General features: G+C 55.9%; 2 protein-coding genes across 2 annotated transcripts; both read left to right on the forward strand.

Moving 5' to 3' along the window:
• Positions 1-85: 85 nt before the first annotated feature.
• On the forward strand, positions 86-1,677 carry prorsd1 (prolyl-tRNA synthetase domain containing 1). Its single transcript, XM_068741430.1, has 4 exons — positions 86-198; positions 646-771; positions 854-943; positions 1,021-1,677. Exons 1-4 carry the CDS (start codon positions 118-120, stop codon positions 1,231-1,233), a joined length of 510 nt encoding a protein of 169 aa, XP_068597531.1. The 5' UTR covers positions 86-117; the 3' UTR covers positions 1,234-1,677.
• Positions 1,678-6,520: 4,843 nt separating this feature from the next.
• On the forward strand, positions 6,521-18,528 carry LOC137896152 (ubiquitin carboxyl-terminal hydrolase 54-like). The gene is given in 29 exon segments (XM_068741680.1): positions 6,521-6,660; positions 6,662-6,698; positions 8,649-8,744; positions 8,829-8,868; positions 8,871-8,962; positions 9,053-9,166; positions 9,401-9,464; positions 9,467-9,482; positions 9,599-9,701; positions 9,855-9,953; positions 9,955-9,984; positions 9,986-10,003; positions 10,092-10,215; positions 10,218-10,240; positions 11,229-11,277; positions 11,280-11,396; positions 11,578-11,758; positions 12,723-12,805; positions 12,808-13,287; positions 13,290-13,392; positions 13,483-13,595; positions 13,869-14,033; positions 14,110-14,229; positions 14,798-14,939; positions 15,627-16,291; positions 16,521-16,618; positions 16,771-16,887; positions 17,138-17,354; positions 17,897-18,528. Coding segments are annotated over 29 exon segments (4,278 nt in total).
• Positions 18,529-19,278: the final 750 nt, after the last annotated feature.

Genomic DNA, 19,278 nt, shown 5'->3' on the forward strand with positions numbered 1-19,278 from the left:
CCTGCTAGAACTAAATCGAGCCGGGTTGTTTCGCACATTCACACCAGAGGGTGGCGGTAATGAGCCAGAGTGGTGAAGAAGACGACGACGACGAAGAAGAAGAATGATTATTTCATCATGTGTGACAGCCTGCGCTCGGAGCTGGAGGCCTATCTGGAGACGCTAAACATCCGGACGCGCTGCGTGGAGCACCCGCCGGTAAGTCCCGTTCGGACCGTGGTCCGGATCAGCAGTCAGACCACATGAGGACAGCTTCCGGGACTCTCCAGGGACGCCTCCACCCTGGCCGGATCGTTGTTGGTTCCGGCGGCGTTGCGTCTGAACGGGTTTCAAAATAAACCGGTCCAGACCCGGTTCGGTTTAGTTGATCTGCGTAAATGAGGATCATTTAGCAGCGGTTGGGTTCGGGTCCGGGCTGCAGGTCCACGTGGACCACAAGGTTCTGACTCGGGCCCTGGTCCGGACCACCCGAAGGTTCTGGAAGGGCGTGTGAACCCAAACGCTCTGGAGCTCCAGAACCAGCTCCTGGGCCCGGTTGGTGTTTGGTGGCTGTCCCTCAGACCCGGTTCTGCTTTTGGGTCTTGTGACCCGGGGGGAGGGGGCGGGGTCTCATCGTCATGTGACCTCGTCGTCGTGCCTCTGCAGGTGTTCACGGTGGAGGAGATGACGCCTCACCTGCAGGACGTGAGCGGCGCCGTCACCAAGAACCTGTTCCTGAAGGACAAGAAGAAGAAGGGCCTGTGGCTGGTGTCGGTCCGCCACGACCGCCAGGTCGGCCTCGCCTCGGCGCCGCAGGGCCGCGCCTCGTCCCGCTGCCTCGCCGCGTCCCATAATCCTCCCTGTTCCTCCCCAGGTGAACCTCAGCGACCTCGCCAAAAAGCTGGGCGTCGGCAGCAGCAACCTGCGCTTCGCCGACGAGGCGGCCATGTTGGACAAACTGAAGGTGGGGCTTCCTGGTAGGCGTATTCCTGTGTTGTGATTGGCTGATTGGCTCCTCCTCCCCTGTGCCGTCCGTCGCAGGTGGGTCGGGGTTGTGCGACGGCTCTCGCTCTGATGTTCGATAAGGAGCTCAGTGTGAGGTTGGTCCTGGACCAGGACCTGGTGGTGGGGGGGCACGAGAGGGTCTACTTCCACCCCATGACCAACGCCGCGTCCGTGGGGCTCCGACCAGACGACCTGCTGCGCTTCCTTAAGGAGACGGGACATGAGCCCGTCCTGGAGAGTTTCGAGTAGGACGTGGTTAGAGGCTGGGGGGGGGGGGGGGGGTCATTCAAACTTGATAACTCCCGCCCCTGTCCCTATTGTCCCATCAGTGCCTCCAGCAGGGGACGTCTGTTTACCAGCGGTTGCCATGGTGACCTGAAGTGAACTTATTTCAGCTGTTCTGGAACCAATACCGTTTCTGGAGCGAGACCCCTCCAGACCAGAATCAGGATAAATCCTGAACACCACCCCTCTGTGGTGACTGTGTGTACTGCAGGCTGCAATGATAAATACCCCCCCTAACCCTAACCCCCCCCCCCCCCCCCCCCCCCATTCAGTGTCTTACAGAGTTCACTGCACATTTTTAGGTTTTATACAGTTTTAAAGCAAATTATTAATATCAGATTATCAATGTTTTCCAAATGGTAAACCCGGATTATGTCGATCAGTCAGAAATAAAGTGTTGTAAACGTTTGTTTATTTGTGCTGTTTTTATTGCGTCGCCTTCGCGTCATTGATCGTGTTCGAGAGGAAGCCGTTAACGGATACGTAGAGATCGGCGGAAGCTTTTAACGGTTCTAAAGCGTCGGTTCTGCTGTCGGAGACAAAAGGTCGCTGCACCTGTTAAAAGTAACGTTATAAGTGATCAATTATTATGCTCTCCACTCCGATTGGTTCATTTACTCTGTCCCCTGTTTTCGAGGGACGCTTCTCCTTTAAGAGTTTCCGGAAGTGCGCCGGAGCCAGAAGTGCTGGTAGGCGGGGCTTCTGGGTTTGTGAGGCAGGTGTGTGTCTCGATGGGGATGATGTCATTCTCTGGGTTAGCTCGCCGGGCGATGGATGCTATTCCAGAGGGAGCAGGAGGAGGAGCAGGAGCAGGAGCTGTTAGTCTTCCATGAGGAGGCCCAGGAGAGAAGGAGATCAGCAGGTGGAGGAGGAGATCAGGATGCTGCTGTCCAGGTGAGGAAGATGACGTCATTCTCTCTGCTTTAAAGGAGCAGTCTGCTGTTTCTCCTGTCCAGCCACAGCCGACATTGCTGGCTTTGAATGATCAATATCTCTTATTGACCTGAGGAAGAGTCAATCCAATCAACGTGGGAGGAGGTGGGAGTACCGGAGTACTGCGTGTACTTTCACTACACGAAGCGCAAACGGCTGACGAACTGTCAGGCGGGTCACGTGACCCGAGAGTAAATAGCAGCGAGGTCACATGGTGAACGGTGGCGATGATGTCATCCAGGAAGTGGATGCAGTCAAATGAATGCAGGTACACACACACACACACGATGATGAATGCAGGTACACACACACACGCACACACACACATGATGATGAATGCAGGTACACACACACACACACGCACACGATGATGAATGCAGGTACACACACACACGCACACACACACATGATGATGAATGCAGGTACACGCACACACACGCACACGATGATGATTGCAGGTACACGCACACACACACACGCACACACACACACACACACGATGATGAATGCAGGTACACACACGCACGCACACGCACACACACACACACACACACACGATGATGAATGCAGGTACACACACGCACGCACACGCACACACGCACACACACACACACACGATGATGAATGCAGGTACACACACACACACACACACACACACACACGCACACATGAGGAATGCAGGTACACACACACACACACGCACACACACACGAGTCACGTGACGTTCCGTGTTCAGCTGGTTCAACAAGGTGTGCCTTTTTTTAATGAAGCGGTTTGAACCTGTGAGGCGTGGCTCCGCGTGTGACATCACGGCTCCCGGCACTGAAGGCTTCATTAAATGGCAGACGTTACCTCACAGATGAGTCAGGTCAGAAGTGACAGGTGAAACGGGGGGGGGGGGGGGTCTGGAGATCCGCGTCCTGGTGGTTGGAGGAGGCACAGATGCTCCTGTCTGGTGGCAAATGAGAGAATCCCAAGAGGAACGGGTCACATTAAAGGTCATCATGGCGTTGCTATGACGACAAGCCGCATATGGGGGGGGGGGGGGGGGGGGGGGGTACTGTCCTCATCGGCTCCCAGACCTTCAACACCGCTGACCCAGAAGACCCAGAAAAGATGCTCTACCAGGCCAGAACTGTCCGGATCGGACCCAGAAGGGTTGCTATCATGTTCCCTGAACTTTGTCCGTGAGGAATGGGCTAAGATTCCCCAGGAAAGCTGCTTGAAGCTGGAGTCTGACTCTGGATCAGGCTAACAGCGTCATAGCAGGGTCTCTAGAAGCTGGAGTCTGACTCTGGATCGGGCTAACGGCGTCATAGCAGGGTCTCTAGAAGCTGGAGTCTGGATCTGGATCAGGCTAACAGCGTCATAGCAGGGTCTCTAGAAGCTGGAGTCTGACTCTGGATCAGGCTAACAGCGTCATAGCAGGGTCTCTAGAAGCTGGAGTCTGACTCTGGATCAGGCTAACGGCGTCATAGCAGGGTCTCTAGAAGCTGGAGTCTGGATCTGGATCAGGCTAACGGCGTCATAGCAGGGTCTCTAGAAGCTGGAGTCTGACTCTGGATCAGGCTAACAGCGTCATAGCAGGGTCTCTAGAAGCTGGAGTCTGGATCTGGATCAGGCTAACGGCGTCATAGCAGGGTCTCTAGAAGCTGGAGTCTGGATCTGGATCAGGCTAACGGCGTCATAGCAGGGTCTCTAGAAGCTGGAGTCTGACTCTGGATCAGGCTAACAGCGTCATAGCAGGGTCTCTAGAAGCTGGAGTCTGGATCTGGATCAGGCTAACGGCGTCATAGCAGGGTCTCTAGAAGCTGGAGTCTGACTCTGGATCAGGCTAACGGCGTCATAGCAGGGTCTCTAGAAGCTGGAGTCTGACTCTGGATCAGGCTAACAGCGTCATAGCAGGGTCTCTAGAAGCTGGAGTCTGGATCTGGATCAGGCTAACAGCGTCATAGCAGGGTCTCTAGAAGCTGGAGTCTGACTCTGGATCAGGCTAACGGCGTCATAGCAGGGTCTCTAGAAGCTGGAGTCTGGATCTGGATCAGGCTAACAGCGTCATAGCAGGGTCTCTAGAAGCTGGAGTCTGACTCTGGATCAGGCTAACGGCGTCATAGCAGGGTCTCTAGAAGCTGGAGTCTGACTCTGGATCAGGCTAACGGCGTCATAGCAGGGTCTCTAGAAGCTGGAGTCTGACTCTGGATCAGGCTAACGGCGTCATAGCAGGGTCTCTAGAAGCTGGAGTCTGACTCTGGATCAGGCTAACAGCGTCATAGCAGGGTCTCTAGAAGCTGGAGTCTGGATCTGGATCAGGCTAACAGCGTCATAGCAGGGTCTCTAGAAGCTGGAGTCTGACTCTGGATCAGGCTAACGGCGTCATAGCAGGGTCTCTAGAAGCTGGAGTCTGGATCTGGATCAGGCTAACAGCGTCATAGCAGGGTCTCTAGAAGCTGGAGTCTGACTCTGGATCAGGCTAACGGCGTCATAGCAGGGTCTCTAGAAGCTGGAGTCTGACTCTGGATCAGGCTAACGGCGTCATAGCAGGGTCTCTAGAAGCTGGAGTCTGACTCTGGATCAGGCTAACAGCGTCATAGCAGGGTCTCTAGAAGCTGAAGTCTGACTCTGGATCAGGCTAATATCTGATCTATTGATCTGTGTCGTGGATTTGACCAATAAACCGGATCCATATCGTGGCCTTCATCATCGTAGTGTTTACGTCTACGTCAGGACGCGCACGCCGCTTATCGAACAGGCGCACGCGCGGGCGCCCGCGTGCCCTCTGCTGCAGGTAGTGGCTCCTCCCCCTCCAGCCTGCCGCTTTAAAAACAATAAACCGCCACTTCTGTCCGTCCTGCGGATAAACGGGCACCGGCGCGGCCGGGATAAACGTCCTTTCCTCCGGATACCGGTCCCAGGTGAGCCGCTCGTTCACCCGCCGCGGTTCCGCGCGTGTTCTCCGCGAGCGTCTCCGCTGTGACGACGTAGCAGCCGCTACTCCCATTCACCGGCGTTAGCGAGTACTACGCCGTTACACCGGGCTAATAACGTGGCGTGCGCGTCCTCGTGGATGGGTCCGGCGGGTTTTACCGGACGCTATTCGGTTCGAACGGGTCGTTATCGACGGCTTTTCCTGCTCGTTGTTCGCCGCGAAGTTTGCTGGAAGTGATGTAACGAATCTCCGGAGCGTTTCGAGCTCTTCGCTGAGCGCCGCTCTCGCAGCAGATGGTTGCGTTGTAGGAGGTAACAAGCCTCCGCGTACCCGTAATAAAACGCGCACGTGGATCAAACTAGTGCCGAATCAAAGGGGGGTCATATCGATTCGGAAATATTCCTTTAGTATTTTATTTTTGATATTATAGCAGCGCGGCAGGGATAAACCTCTAAAGCGTCACGTTTCAGTAGGGAGTTTCGTGTTGCGGTGGAATGGCTAGCGGAAAGCTGCGCACGTCGCAATGGAGGGATGCTGGAGGTTAAAGGGAGGATCGTCCGAGTGCAGGTGAAGTTTAGAACGGCTCGGTTCTGTGAAGGACGGGAGCAGCAGGCGGGCCGCGAACCCGGTGCTGCGTTGCGTTAAAGGGACATTATTCAGCGGAGGATGGCTCCTCCCAGTCTGGGCCGTTACTGCTTGTTCACCTCACCGGTGGAATGTGGGAGAGAGAAACAAAGAGCCGGTTCTGTTCGGAGGAGGACCGGCGTGGGAGGGGGTGGCTCGAGTCACGGACACGGTTTGGGTCCCACGGTGGGGTTGGGGGACGTCCCACCTGTTGATGGCGATGATCTGGACCCTCACGGCAGGAGGTGCTGAAGGTCCAGACCGGGTTCTGGAACAATTAAACGTCCTTATTTCATAGAGAACCCGGTCTCCTCTGTTTCCACCTCCACCCGACCCGGTTCTGTCACCTGATTCTGGAGGTGGGAGTTTATCAAATGCTCTTCCTTCCTTGTGTTTCTGCAGATTCACGACCCTGACCTGTGGGCTACATAAAATTGGGGGCGGAGCCTCTGCTTTCGGTGGTGATGAAGAAGAGGGCGTCCCGTATAGCCGTGTGGAAGCGGGGCGGGGGGGGGCGCTGGCCGGGTCCTGGACGATGACGGTTTCATTTCGGTGCTGAACTGAAGAAGAAGAAGAAGAAGAGGAGGAGGAGGAGGAGGAGGAGGAGGATCTTCGTCCGCGCGTGGAACCTTTTGAACTTTTCCAGAGTTTTGGATTCTTTTCCATCCTGCTGGATTTTCCCGCTGAATTTCGGCCGGAGGAGATGAACCCGTGTCCTTTAGTCGGAGGACGGACAACGGGGAGGGGGCGAGGCCGATAGAGGGGAACATGTCCTGGAAGAGGAACTATTTTGCATCAGGAGGAGGAGGGGGGGGAGGAGGAGGAGGAGGAGGAGGAGGTGGGATTCAGGGAATCCTGACGCCTCGCACCATGACATCCATTGCTCCCAGTAAAGGGCTGAGCAACGAGCGGACAGAACAGCTGCTTCCTGAACAGCGCCCTGCAGGTACACACGCACACGCACACACACACACACACACACGTGCACACACACACGCGCACACACACACACGGCCTCTGGGGCAGCTAGTTGTAATAAGGCAGCTTGAATGATAACATGCTAAACATGACAGACTTAGCTGTTGGCTACGGGTTAGCCTCACGTAGCTGCTACCTGTTAGCATGATTGAGGTTAGCTGCACCCGGCTAACGGGAGACTCACCTGTGGTTCTACCACGGTGCCCTTGAGCCAGGCGGATCGTTCATGTCTTCTCCTTAAAGACCAGTTACCTCCTCCGGGATTATGTGACGCATCAGAAGTCTCGGGAGCTACGTCCGTGTTGGTGTGTGTGTGTGTGGGGTGGGGGGGGTGATTACGGGGGTGTGTGATTACGGGGGGGGGGGGGGGGGGGGTGATTACGGGTGTTGACTCGTTAATCCTGTAGGGCGGTGCTGCTGAAATGACAGACTGTTGATCAGAAACACTCGTTACATGAATAAACTGGAGCTTCCTGCCAAAGAGGGTCAGTCAGTCCCCAGAGGTGTACCGAGTCAGAGGACTCTGGATCTGGATCTATCAGCGTGATGATGATGATGAATATATTTATTAGATAGAATGTTAGAGTACAAGTACAGTCACACAGTAGCATGTATTACAGTACAAGTACAGTCACACAGTAGCATGTATTACAGTACAAGTACAGTCACACAGTAGCATGTATTATAGTACAAGTACAGTCAGACATCCTGTCTAAGAGGAGCATTTCTAAAAAGCCCTTGCGGTCTTGTTTCCGTTGAAAGTCCTTCGTACATAAATCATCCACAATTAACAATACAAATAAAAATAAAACCAATATTAAATTACACAATTGATGCAACGTAACATTAGAAAAACAAAAATAAAATGATTTTACACCGCCAGTGCAAACTAACAATTAATCTAAAATAAATTACACCACTGATGCAAAAGGTAAAGGCTCATTCATTGCAGCCAGTAGGGGGCAGCGGTGTGATGTAGCATCCAGTCTGTTGTGCTGTTGTTTCCACGACAACGGCGTCCCCCTCGGCGTCTCATTGGACGATCGCTGAATGTTTAATGTTTCCTGAGCGATGGATTGAAAACGTTTTTTATCGTGACGTTAATCCGCAGATTAGAAGGTGGCTCGAAGCGAACCGGGTCGGCGGTTCTTGATCTGGTTCTCTCATAAACCGGGTTGCTGAACTCTGCTGGTTTATTCTGTAAGCACCATATTGGACCCGGTGGGGGGGTCAGGAAGGAGAAAACAAACACGCCCAAACGATGCTGACACGGCAGGACGCTTCAATGACATCAGACGCTCTCCTCAGACCCCCCCCCCGATCCACAGAGTCCTTGTCTGTGTTCACCCGTCCGTCGATCGGGTCCTGGTACTGGTCCTGGTCCTGGTCCTGGTCCTGGTACTGGTCCTGGTCCGGACCTCTAGAAACCCGCTCCCCAGGAGCAGCTTTCTGAACCACGCCCTCAGAAAGCGGAGCTTCTGTAGGGACCTGAGAGGGTTGACCTTTAACCTCTGACATCATCAGGACTTGCATGCTGTTCTCTGATGTTCACCGTCACACTCGTCTTCATCGCGCATTCACCCACACACACACACACCAGTCATGCTATCTGAGAACACAAAGGTTCATTAGTCAGAATGATGATGGTTCTAATCCCCAACGGGAACGTCTCCTGCTCCGGTATGTCGGTTCTCTGCTGGACAAAATCTGGCTTCAGATGGGGGGGGGGGGCTGTAGTTCTCGAGGCACGCCCTCTGACCATCTGCTTCTGATTCATCCCGAGTTATTAGACATCCGAGCAGGAATGCTGCGGTCCCACCTCGGACGGATCGGATCCACATGGGTCCACACGGGCCCGGGGGCGGGGCCTTCTGGAGCGCCGCCGCCGCTCTTCCTGCTCATATCCTCTCCCTCGCAGGTCCTCTGGCACCTGGACATCTTCCGCCGAAGTTTCCGTCAGCTGACGACTCATAAGTGCATGGAGGACTCGTGCATCTTCTGCGCCGCTCTGAAGGTGGGCGTCGGTCTGACGTGGGGCTGATCCCGGACCGGCCGCCCGCCTGACCCCCCCCCCCCCCCCCACCGTCTGTGTTTTCAGAGCATCTTCGCCCAGTTCCAGTTCAGCAGCGAGAGGGTTTTGCGTCCGACGCTCTTCGCAGCGCCCTCGCCAAAACCTTCCAGGACGAGCAGAGGTTCCAGCTGGGCATCATGGACGACGCCGCCGAGTGCTTCGTAAGGCGCCGCCCCGCGCCGCGCCGCCGAAGCGTTGGCGTTCCACGGAGCTGGCGGTGCTGACGGTGGGTGTGGTGTTCGCTCCTGCAGGAAAACATCCTGATGAGGATTCACTTCCACATCGCGGACGAGACCAAGGAAGACGTCTGCACCGCCGGGCACTGCATCCCCCACCAGAAGTTCGCCATGACGCTGTTCGAGCAGGTGAGAAGGTCGTTTCGTTCCGAGCGACACGGGACGTCTGTGTCCGCGGCGTTTCGTCAAGCTAGTCGGGACGCGTGGGGAGCCAGTAGCGTAGCGTCCAGTGAGCTAGCCCGAACCAACGAGTCGCTAGTGAGCTGCTAGTTCTCACCAATGATGGTAACCTGTGTGTGTGTGTGTGTGTGTGTGTGTGTGTGTGTGTGTGTGTGCGTGCGTGTGTGTGTGCGTGTGTTTCAGAGTGTGTGCAGCAGCTGCGGAGCGTCCTCTGATCCTCTGCCCTTCATTCAGATGGTCCACTACATCTCACGACGTCCCTGTGGTAAGAGAGAGAGACAGTGTGTGTGTGTGTGTGTGTGTGTGTGTGCGTGTGCGTGCGCGCGCGCGTGCCTGAAAGCTGTGAAGGTCACGCGACCTCCTGCTCCTCTTCCTCCTCAGCAACCAGGCAGTGAAGATGTTGGAGACGAGGGAGAAGGCGACTCCTGGCATGTTTGGGGAGCTGCTGAGGAACGCCAGCATGGGAGACCTGCGCAGCTGTCCCGTAAGACGTTAGCATCCCGCCGTGCTAAGCTAATCAGCTAAGGAGCCGCGGGTAGTTTGTGTAATTAACTGAACCAGGGTTAGCTGGTTAGTGCCGTTTAAACCTACGCTCGCCGCCGCTTTGGTTTCACATCGATTGGCTCCTCCCCCTCAGAGTCGCTGTGGTCAGCAGCTCAGGATGGCCCGCGTCCTCCTCAACAGTCCAGAGATCATCACCATCGGTTTGGTCTGGGACTCGGATCACTCGGACCTCGGCCGAGGACGTGATCCACACCCTGGGCACCCGCCCCCCGGTTGGGCGACGTAAGAGCACGCGAACACGCCGGCGTCGTCGGCGTAGCGCGGGAGCAAGCGGCCGCTCCACGCTCTTCCTCTCCGCTTCTCTCTGCAGTTGTTTTACCGCGTGACCGAGGAGAAGGCTCGCCAGTCGGAGCTCTACCTGGTGGGCATGGTGTGTTACTACGGGAAGCACTACTCCACCTTCTTCTTCCAGACGAAGATTCGACGATGGATGTACTTGACGACGCGCACGTCAAGGAGGTGAAGAGGATACGGTGATGCGTTTATTCTGCCTTCTGATTGGTCACTCCTGGTCATTCGGGTCGTCGCCGCCGTTCGGACGTAGGCCAGGCGGCGTTTAACGTGCTGCGTGCGCAACCCTCAACTGGGCTAGTAGCAGTTAGCGGGAGCCTGACGGGAGGGCGTGGATTGGAGTCTAGGCGGTCGTCATGGATACACACGTGCATGTGTTGTGGGACTGGGACAGGAAATGAGCTCAGGTGTCCTCCTGTCCGACCTTTCGCCTCCTTCCTTCGGTCTGTCTGGACTCTGATTGGACCGAGACACATCACATTCCTGCTCGTGAAAACAAGGATATCCCCCCATTGTTGGTCGGTCCGGTCGTTCCGAACCGAGGGTGTGGCCAGAGCTCGCGCAAAAACACGCGCTCATCCCGCCGCGGGCCGCGCTTTCATTCTCCGTCAAACAAAGACCCGGAGCAGGACGCTCGCCGGCCGCCAGCTCGCCATTTTGAACTGTCGGGCGTCCGTTTAATCGAAGCAGACATTTCTGAAAATGGAGGAAAAGTTGAGGCAACGAGACGACGAGACGCCGAACGCCACAGAGACTCCTGAGCAACGGACGCACCGCCGCCAGCGAGGCGACAGTTCACCTGCTGAGCAACGGGGAAATGGACGTCTGTAGTTAACGTGACCGGAGGTTAGTTGTTGTTTCTGGAGGTTAGTTGTTGTTTCTGGAGGTTAGTCTTTATCTCTTGTCCTGTCCAAACGTGGAATTGCTTATCAGAATCCCTCTGACCAGCTCACACGGTGAAAGTCCGATATAGATCTAGGCTGGGGGGGGCAGCAATGGGAATTAGCTGTATTTATACCTCTGCTGCCGCCACCAGGCGTTTGTAGCCCTCAGGTTGTCTTCACCAGGTTGTCTTTACCAGTTTGTCTTTACCAGGTTGTCTCCACCAGGTTGTCTTTACCAGTTTGTCTTCACCAGTCGCGGTCTCGCCCTGCAGATCGGTCCCAAATGGAAGGACGTGGTCTCTCGCTGCATTAAGGGTCACTACAGCCTCTGCTGCTGCTGTACGCCGACCCGCGGGGGACGCCGGTGTCGGCGCCGGACCCGCCGTCGCCCTTTGACCTGCGGCGCCTCAACAAGGCCTGTTACGACAGCGAAGACTCGGGTAACTACAACACAGCTAGGAGTCGTAGTAGTAGCACAGCCGCCGCCGTCCAGGTAACTAAACCGCAAGCAGCCGTGCCTTTGTGTAGCCGTGGTGTCGTGGTAGCGCCGGTGTTTAGGCGAGTCTCACGCCGCGTGTGGGCTTCGTTCGCGTTGATCCTGTCCCCACACCCGTCCTCCAGGGCGCGAGCAGTCCATCTCCAGCGACACTCGCACCGACTCGTCAGCGGAGAGCTGCTCGTCCCGGCAGCCCCCCCACGCGCACCGCGAGTCCCCGGCAAGCCGCTACTCCCCCGACTCCCGGGGAACCGTCGTCGAGCATCCGGACGGACCCCTTCACGCCTCGCTCGGCAGCCTAGGTGGGTGTGGCCTCTGGGAAAATGCGACTTGATGTCGTCCCCTAGGTCGACCTCCACACTCTGACTCCTCTGACTCTGAGGAGGTCGACCTCCACACTCTGACTCCTCCTGACTCTGAGGAGGTCGACCTCCACACTCTGACTCCTCCTGACTCTGAGGAGGTCGACCTCCACACTCTGACTCCTCCTGACTCTGAGGAGGTCGACCTCCACACTCTGACTCCTCCTGACTCTGAGGAGGTCGACCTCCACACTCTGACTCCTCCTGACTCTGAGGAGGTCGACCTCCACACTCTGACTCCTCCTGACTCTGAGGAGGTCGACCTCCACACTCTGACTCCTCCTGACTCTGAGGTCGACCTCCACACTCTGACTCCTCCTGACTTTGAGGAGGTCGACCTCCACACTCTGACTCCTCCTGACTCTGAGTTCGACCTCCACACTCTGACTCCTCCTGACTCTGAGGAGGTCGACCTCCACACTCTGACTCCTCCTGACTCTGAGGAGGTCGACCTCCACACTCTGACTCCTCCTGACTCTGAGGAGGTCGACCTCCACACTCTGACTCCTCCTGACTCTGAGGAGGTCGACCTCCACACTCTGACTCCTCCTGACTCTGAGGAGGTCGACCTCCACACTCTGACTCCTCCTGACTCTGAGGAGGTCGACCTCCACACTCTGACTCCTCCTGACTCTGAGGAGGTCGACCTCCACACTCTGACTCCTCCTGACTCTGAGGTCGACCTCCACACTCTGACTCCTCCTGACTCTGAGGAGGTCGACCTCCACACTCTGACTCCTCCTGACTCTGAGGAGGTCGACCTCCACACTCTGACTCCTCCTGACTCTGAGGAGGTCGACCTCCACACTCTGACTCCTCCTGACTCTGAGGAGGTCGACCTCCACACTCTGACTCCTCCTGACTCTGAGGAGGTTGACCTCCACACTCTGACTCCTCCTGACTCTGAGGTCGACCTCCACACTGACTCCTCCTGACTCTCCTTTCTTTTCTTCCCTTCTTTCAGGAGAGACACTAAAGGAGCAGCAGGTTCCCCGGCACCTCCCAAACCCTCCTCTTCCCTCTCATCCTCAGCCAGTCGCCTCAGAGACTTGAAGGAAACCATGAGCAACATCATCCACAGCAGGCCCCTCTCCTCCTCTTCCTCCTCCTCTTTACCCGCCGCTGTCTTCTCTGAGATCGCCTCCGCGCCTTGCCCCCCTCCCAATAAAGTCCACGACTGGGAGGCCGAGAGCACCAGCAGTGAGTCAAAGTCGAGCTGCTCAGGAGGAGCAGGCTCGGGGAGGTGTCGGCCAGCGTGGAGGCCCCGAAGGGAGGCGCTCAACATTGATAGCATTTTTACTCGTGAGCGACGAAGGCTGGCGGGATACAGCCCGCTGGGAGCCTCCCTGCAGGCCTCCGAGGGAGCAGAGGAGCAGGAGGTGGTCCAGCCTGTCAGGCTGGGCTCCTCCTGGACGCTACCGACCACCTCCAGCAGCCAGAGAGGAGCTGGAGATGGACCAGGAGGTGCAGCGTTATACCTCCTCCTTCCCGACTGATCCAGAGGATGGAGAGCGGCTATGAGAGCAGCGAGAGGAACAGCAGCAGCCCGGTCAGTCTGGACCTGAACCTGGGAGACCGGTGAGCAAATGGATCTGATCAGTTCAGAACCAGAACCAGAAGGGATCCGTGTCCGACCGCTGGAGGAGAACTTGTTTCGTTTCCCCTCAGGGAATGTGCTGTGAAGAAGGCTTCCTCCTCGGGCCCCTCATGGAGGAGCATCAGATCGAGGAGCAGTGGAGCGTTATTGCAGGAGCTCAGCGCCTCCAGTAGGGGGACCCTCGGTGAGGAACCGGCACCGGTTCTGTTTAGTTTTGAAGGATCTCCAGTAGTGCATGGGCCTCCTCCTCTTCCTCCTTCTCTTTCTACTCTATTTGTGAGGAGGAGCGTTCGCACAAAGACACTCCTCATCTTTGTGTGAACTCGGGGAGGCGAGTTTAAAACACCTGAAGAAGAAGGAGAACCTCGTCTTCATTTTCTGATCTCATAAAACATGCACAAACTTAACTGTCAGGACTGTGTGTGTGTGTGTGTGTGTGTGTGTGTGGGTGGACCAGCACCTCCTGCAGACTGCAGCGAACTGGATCAGCTGCAGGAGGAGGTGCAGAAGAGAGTGAGGGAGGAGGAGCAGCAGCGACGACAGGAGAAAGAGGAGGAGGCAGCGCTCGGTTTCAACCCTCGTCCCAGCAAGTACCTGGACCTGGACCAGCTGCAGATGCAAGGTGCACGCACACACACACACACACACTATCACACGCACACACACACACTCATGTGTTTGGGTGTGTATTCTTGCAGGTAAAGGTGACACCTTTGAGCGGTGCGTGTCGGAGGCGGAGCTTCTGCTGGACCACTCTGTGCGTCTGGAGCAGCCGGGCGAGGTCACCGCCGCGCTGTCTGCAGTCAACGAAGCTGTCTGTAAGCTCCGCCCACTCACTCCACACACACACACATTCACACACACTCTGCAGGTGGCGGTCCGGCCGTGGGCGGAGTTGTGCGAACAGAACGTTGTGGTTTTGAGAGCGTGACGCTGTCGTCCGGAACGTCGAGCACCCAGTCTGTTCGGGCGGGGGGGGGGGGGGGGGGGAGGGGCTAGAGCACCAACGAATCCGCGTCTGGACTTCGGTTTGTGGTCTGTCGTCACACGCTGGCTGATCTCAGGTCAGAGTTCAGGCTGGTTATTTCTCGTGGGAATAAATCCTGAAGAAGCTTCAGAGTCGATATTTTGGTTCTTGTTTTTTTTTCCATCCCATCCGGTAACGTTTTCTTTATTTCATCATTCGGAACCAGACCTGAGCTATTGATCTTTTAGCGCCGTCACATGACGTCACCTCAGTCGGATGTTTGATTTTCTCTTTTGCTTTTATTTTTTTATTTTAAGATTCCTTCATGAGTTATTTTCTGCACCTTTTCCTTTCGTTCATTTTTCTTCTTTTGTTCTTTCCGTTCTTTTCTGTATTTTCTGTTGGCGACCCGCCTGCAGCCAAACTGCAGCTGCTGGCGGCTGAGGGCGGAGCTAGTAGTCACAGTCGGCTGCAGCGCTGCATGAGAAGAGCCCGCAGCCTGCAGCAGCGCATGCAGCAGCAGCACAAGGAGGAGGGGCGGCAGCTTCAGGACCAGCCCAGGTACCGCCTGTAGTCTCGGCCAATCGGAGGGAATGTAGGATTAGCATGTACATGTTAGCGTGCCGTTAGCATGGCATGTTTGTAAACTCGTCAAAGCTTCATATATTTGTCTAAATACACGTTTCTAATACCTGGTAAGAACATCCGTCCTGGTTATCCGATCATTAGTGGGCTCCTCCGGGTCCGTCCGACGCCTGCTGGGTGGTTTTTAGACATTATGCAGCGCGGCGGTTCAGAGTCGAAGGTTCTCTGGTCTCAGTTCCGGGACGGACCACGTCTTTCTGTCGTTCCGTGTGAGACGCGCGTGGCCTTCGTTTCTGTTCGATAAATTATCGGAGTTCTTTCGGTTTCTCAAACTGTAGATCTCCAGCGTTTTATTCAGCGTCTGTGGCACCAGTTTGTTGTCGACCTGTTTCTAACGGTAACCAGTTCAGGCGTTCAACGTTCTGATCGGCGTCTGGATGGCGGGGCCGGGTTGGTTTAGTTGGCTGATGATGTCAGTGATGATCGCACACGCCCACTTGGCACACGCCCACTGGGCCCCTCCAGGTGTAAAAGATGTCATCACAAGGCTCTGTGATTGGTTCTCTGCAGTCAGCTGACAGGTCCGTCATAGATGTTACATGCCACACCCCCTAAGCCACCTCTCTGCCCCCACCCCCCCCCCACCCCTCTCTCTCTCCTCAGTGAAAAGCCTCTCTCGCTCCGAATACTTCTAGCAGAGGAGAAACAGACCAACCAATCAGCTGCCAGTGAGGACCAGCATTCCCCGCCTCCCTGTGTTGCTAAGCCCATCCCTTCCAAAACAACATCTGCAGGTTCACCCAGGGAGGACAGCAGGAGCAGGGGCCCGCCCCCTGACTCCATCCCGGAGCAAGCCCCACCCCCACCTAGGCCAGAGTCCCAGACCCCATCGCCTATTGGCCCAGACAACAAGGGTACTGTGATGGAGGAGGAGCAATACAACACCAGACACACACAGACCACACCCCCTATTCTTCCGCCAACCTGCAGACGAGCCACGCCCCCTTTTACCCACCCAATCAAGACGCTAGACCTGCCTGATGACTGTCCCGCTGACCCGCCAGCCAGCTCCGCCTCCCCCCATCCTCCCACGAGCTGGACGTCCCCTCCCCCCGTCCAAGACTACAGAACCGTCCTGCCCGTGGAGCGCTGGGCGGAGAACGTCAACAGATACTACGGCTCCCAGAATGCAACAGAAGGAGCGGCAGCAGCGACGCCTGATGAGGAGCTGTCAGAGCTGGACCGTCTGTACCAGGACAGCCTGCTGGCTCCCAGCAAGCACTCCGGTCTCCATGGCGACGGTCCGCAACCCGCCGCTAGCAAGCCAGGTAGGAACCGCGGAGCTAAGAAACACGCGCGGGGCTTCTGCTAGCGATAGCGTAGCTTCATTTAGGCCCAAAGACTTTCCTGCATTATTAAAAAAACAGGAATAAATCAGTTTCCCTTCTGATTTCTGTCTCGCCATCGAGGGCGTAGCGTTAGCGGCGCCGCTACTGATGTTGGCCCAGGTTGTTTCTCTAATAACCTGAACCAACAACCACCTGATAATGTTTGCAGGTGTGAGGAGAGCGCCGTCAGGAAGTGGGCGGTCCAGAACACCGACGGCTGAACTCGAGAGGTACGCCTACAGAACGCCGGCCACGCCTCTTCCGAAGGTACGACGTTGTTCCGCACGCCTCACGAGGCCTCCTTTGCACTTTGAGGCTTTTGTGGTCGTTTAATAATTTGTGCATAAAAAGAGGAGGAGTTTAAAAAGCCTGACGGTCCATTGGTCTGTATTAAACCATTTCATGTCCCGTCTGTGCAGCCGCCTTCGGGTGAAGATGAGAACTACAGCGCAGAAAACCTGCGACGCATCGCCCGTAGCCTGAGTGGAACCGTCATTGGGTCGCGACCCCAAAACCACACCCCCTCCCACAACTGCGTAAGTTGCACAAGCTCGAGAAGAGCAGAGTGGGCCACGGTTTGGTAGCTGCAGCTAGCGTTAGCTTCAGGGGCTAACAGGAAGCTTCTGAGGAAGGTCAGTGAACGTGTCGTGATGCGTTCAGGACCCGCTTTCATCCCGTACCTGTTGGGATCACCTTTACGCCGTGCGATTTGTCGTTCATTTATTTTTCTCACCTTCTCGCCCTCCTTTTTTTTGATTCCTCATGTCCTCTTGTCTTCTCCTGAAGGACGCCTCTCCATCGAGACCCCCAATCAGACGCTCCAACCTTCACTCGTCCCTCCCCCGTCGCCCCAGCGCCTCCTCTCTGCACCTCCCTTCCACCTCCATCACTGCAGATCACTCTTACCGCCCCCGAACCCGCGACCCCTCAGCTCCTGCACCTCCTTCACCGCATACTCACTTGCAGACATCGGGGCCCAGGAGCTCAGGCCCCTCCTCTGGGGGCCACTCAGGTAACCCCGCCCCCTCCACAGTCACGCCTCTCGTCTTATGGTTTTTGTTTCAGTCAACGCCTACAAACTGCGTCTCTGTCTTTAATCGCTGGCTTGGTGGGTGTGGTTCAACATAAATCAGCCAATCACAACACATTCCTTAAACTGATGTCATCGGGCCAGCTAATGATCACATCAATCTGATCAGAATAAGTGATCATAAATATCGGTTTGGATCCAGAACGTTTAACTCTATCGCTACGGATGGTGAGGGCGTGGCACCAGCACCACCTGCTGATCAAAGTCGGCCTCTGCGACCGGCGCGCCGGTTCCCGGTAATGGTGGTGCGTATTACCGTAGAACCTTCATGCTGGAGGGGGGCTGGAGCAGAACCACATAGATGGACCCCCTTAACCGGGAGGGTTACTGGAACTGGCTGCTGGTCCTGGGCCACATGTTTCACGGGTCATGTGACTTTACTTGTGCCCGGTCCCGGTGTTGTTTAAAGGTTTGTGCCCCCTTCTTCTTCCTCTCCTCCTCCTCCTCCTCCTCAGGACCTGGACCTGGACCTGGACCTGGTGTCGCACCACAGTTCCTGGTTGCGTCTGACAGGCATCAGACTCTGTCGGGTCAAGGTCTCCACGGCGTCCCGCTGAGTTACTACACTCTGCCCCGCGCTCCTCGTCGAGCCCCGCCTCCCTCCTCCACTGCCTCCCTCCCCAGGCCCAGAGCCACCCCGGGTCCCGCCCCCCAACAAGGACCGCAGAGATCGTACGCCACTCTGTCCCGCCCCCACAGCTCTGCCACTGGTAACGCCCACCACCGCCAACCATCGCAGCCCGGTAGAGTCAACGGGTCGACCCCGTACGCGCCCCGCCTCCTCTCTGTGCCGGGGGTAGGCCCCTCCCACCCGCTCCGCCTGGATGTGCCCCCTGACAGTGACTGGCGATGTGACCCCGACTTCAGGACTGTCCATCCCAGCTCCTCTTGGCAGTCCCGAAGCGTTCAGCCCCACCCGCCCCTCCGGCGGTCCAGCTCCCACCAGCCTCCCCAAGCCCCGCCCCAAGCCCCGCCCCGCCGGGACCTGCAGCTCTGCTTGCTGTGTCAGCAGGTTCCCGTTGAGCCGTCACGCTCCTACTGCCCCTCCTGTGGGGCATATGTGGCTCGCTTCCGCCCGGCTTGCTGATCGGGGCCGAGGCCTGTGAGCCGTCCCCCTGACGTGCTAATAGGTTAGCATCATTGAAAGCTGCATTATACGACTGGGGAATAGCATGCTAGCTAGCTAACTTCACCAATCAGTAGCGGTACTGTTGCTCTGAAAGGAGGCGTGTTTAAATCTGTAAAATGGATTTCTGTTCAGTGGAAGAAGGAAGACCGTTTCTATTTGACACGCCTCCATGTTTGTCCAGAGTCCGACCAGATGGGCCTGTCTGACGACATCGAACACTGAATCAATAATCAGTGGAAACGGCTCAGAAACGTCTCGTATTCGTCTTCTCCATATGGCCTCAGATCTTATTTTGACTTTGGAGCAAATAGAATTAATCTATGATATTATATATTGGTTATTATCAATATTTCTGGTTGTCTGGCATGAATCAATACTGAACAAAATCAGTGTTAATCAATATAATCGCGTGTTCGAGTCGAAGAGTCTGCTGACCTGTTCAATATGGTGTTGGATAACGTTAGCGCACAATATTGATTGTTGTTAGCTGCTATGTTTACACTGTAATAGCTAATGTTAGCTCATGCTATAATGGTTACAGACGTTAATAGCTAACAGTAGCTGTAAGCTAATGTTAGCTCGTGCTATAATGGTTGGACGTGTTTCTAGCTAACAGTAGCTGTAACAGCTAATGTTTGTGCCGCGTGACATTTTCCCACCTTTCTTGCTGCACAGAAATAACAAACATCAGTTCCCTTTTTCAACCAG

Source organism: Brachionichthys hirsutus, chromosome 7 (genome assembly GCF_040956055.1).
Source record: "Brachionichthys hirsutus isolate HB-005 chromosome 7, CSIRO-AGI_Bhir_v1, whole genome shotgun sequence".
NCBI classification, from domain to species: domain Eukaryota; kingdom Metazoa; phylum Chordata; class Actinopteri; order Lophiiformes; family Brachionichthyidae; genus Brachionichthys; species Brachionichthys hirsutus.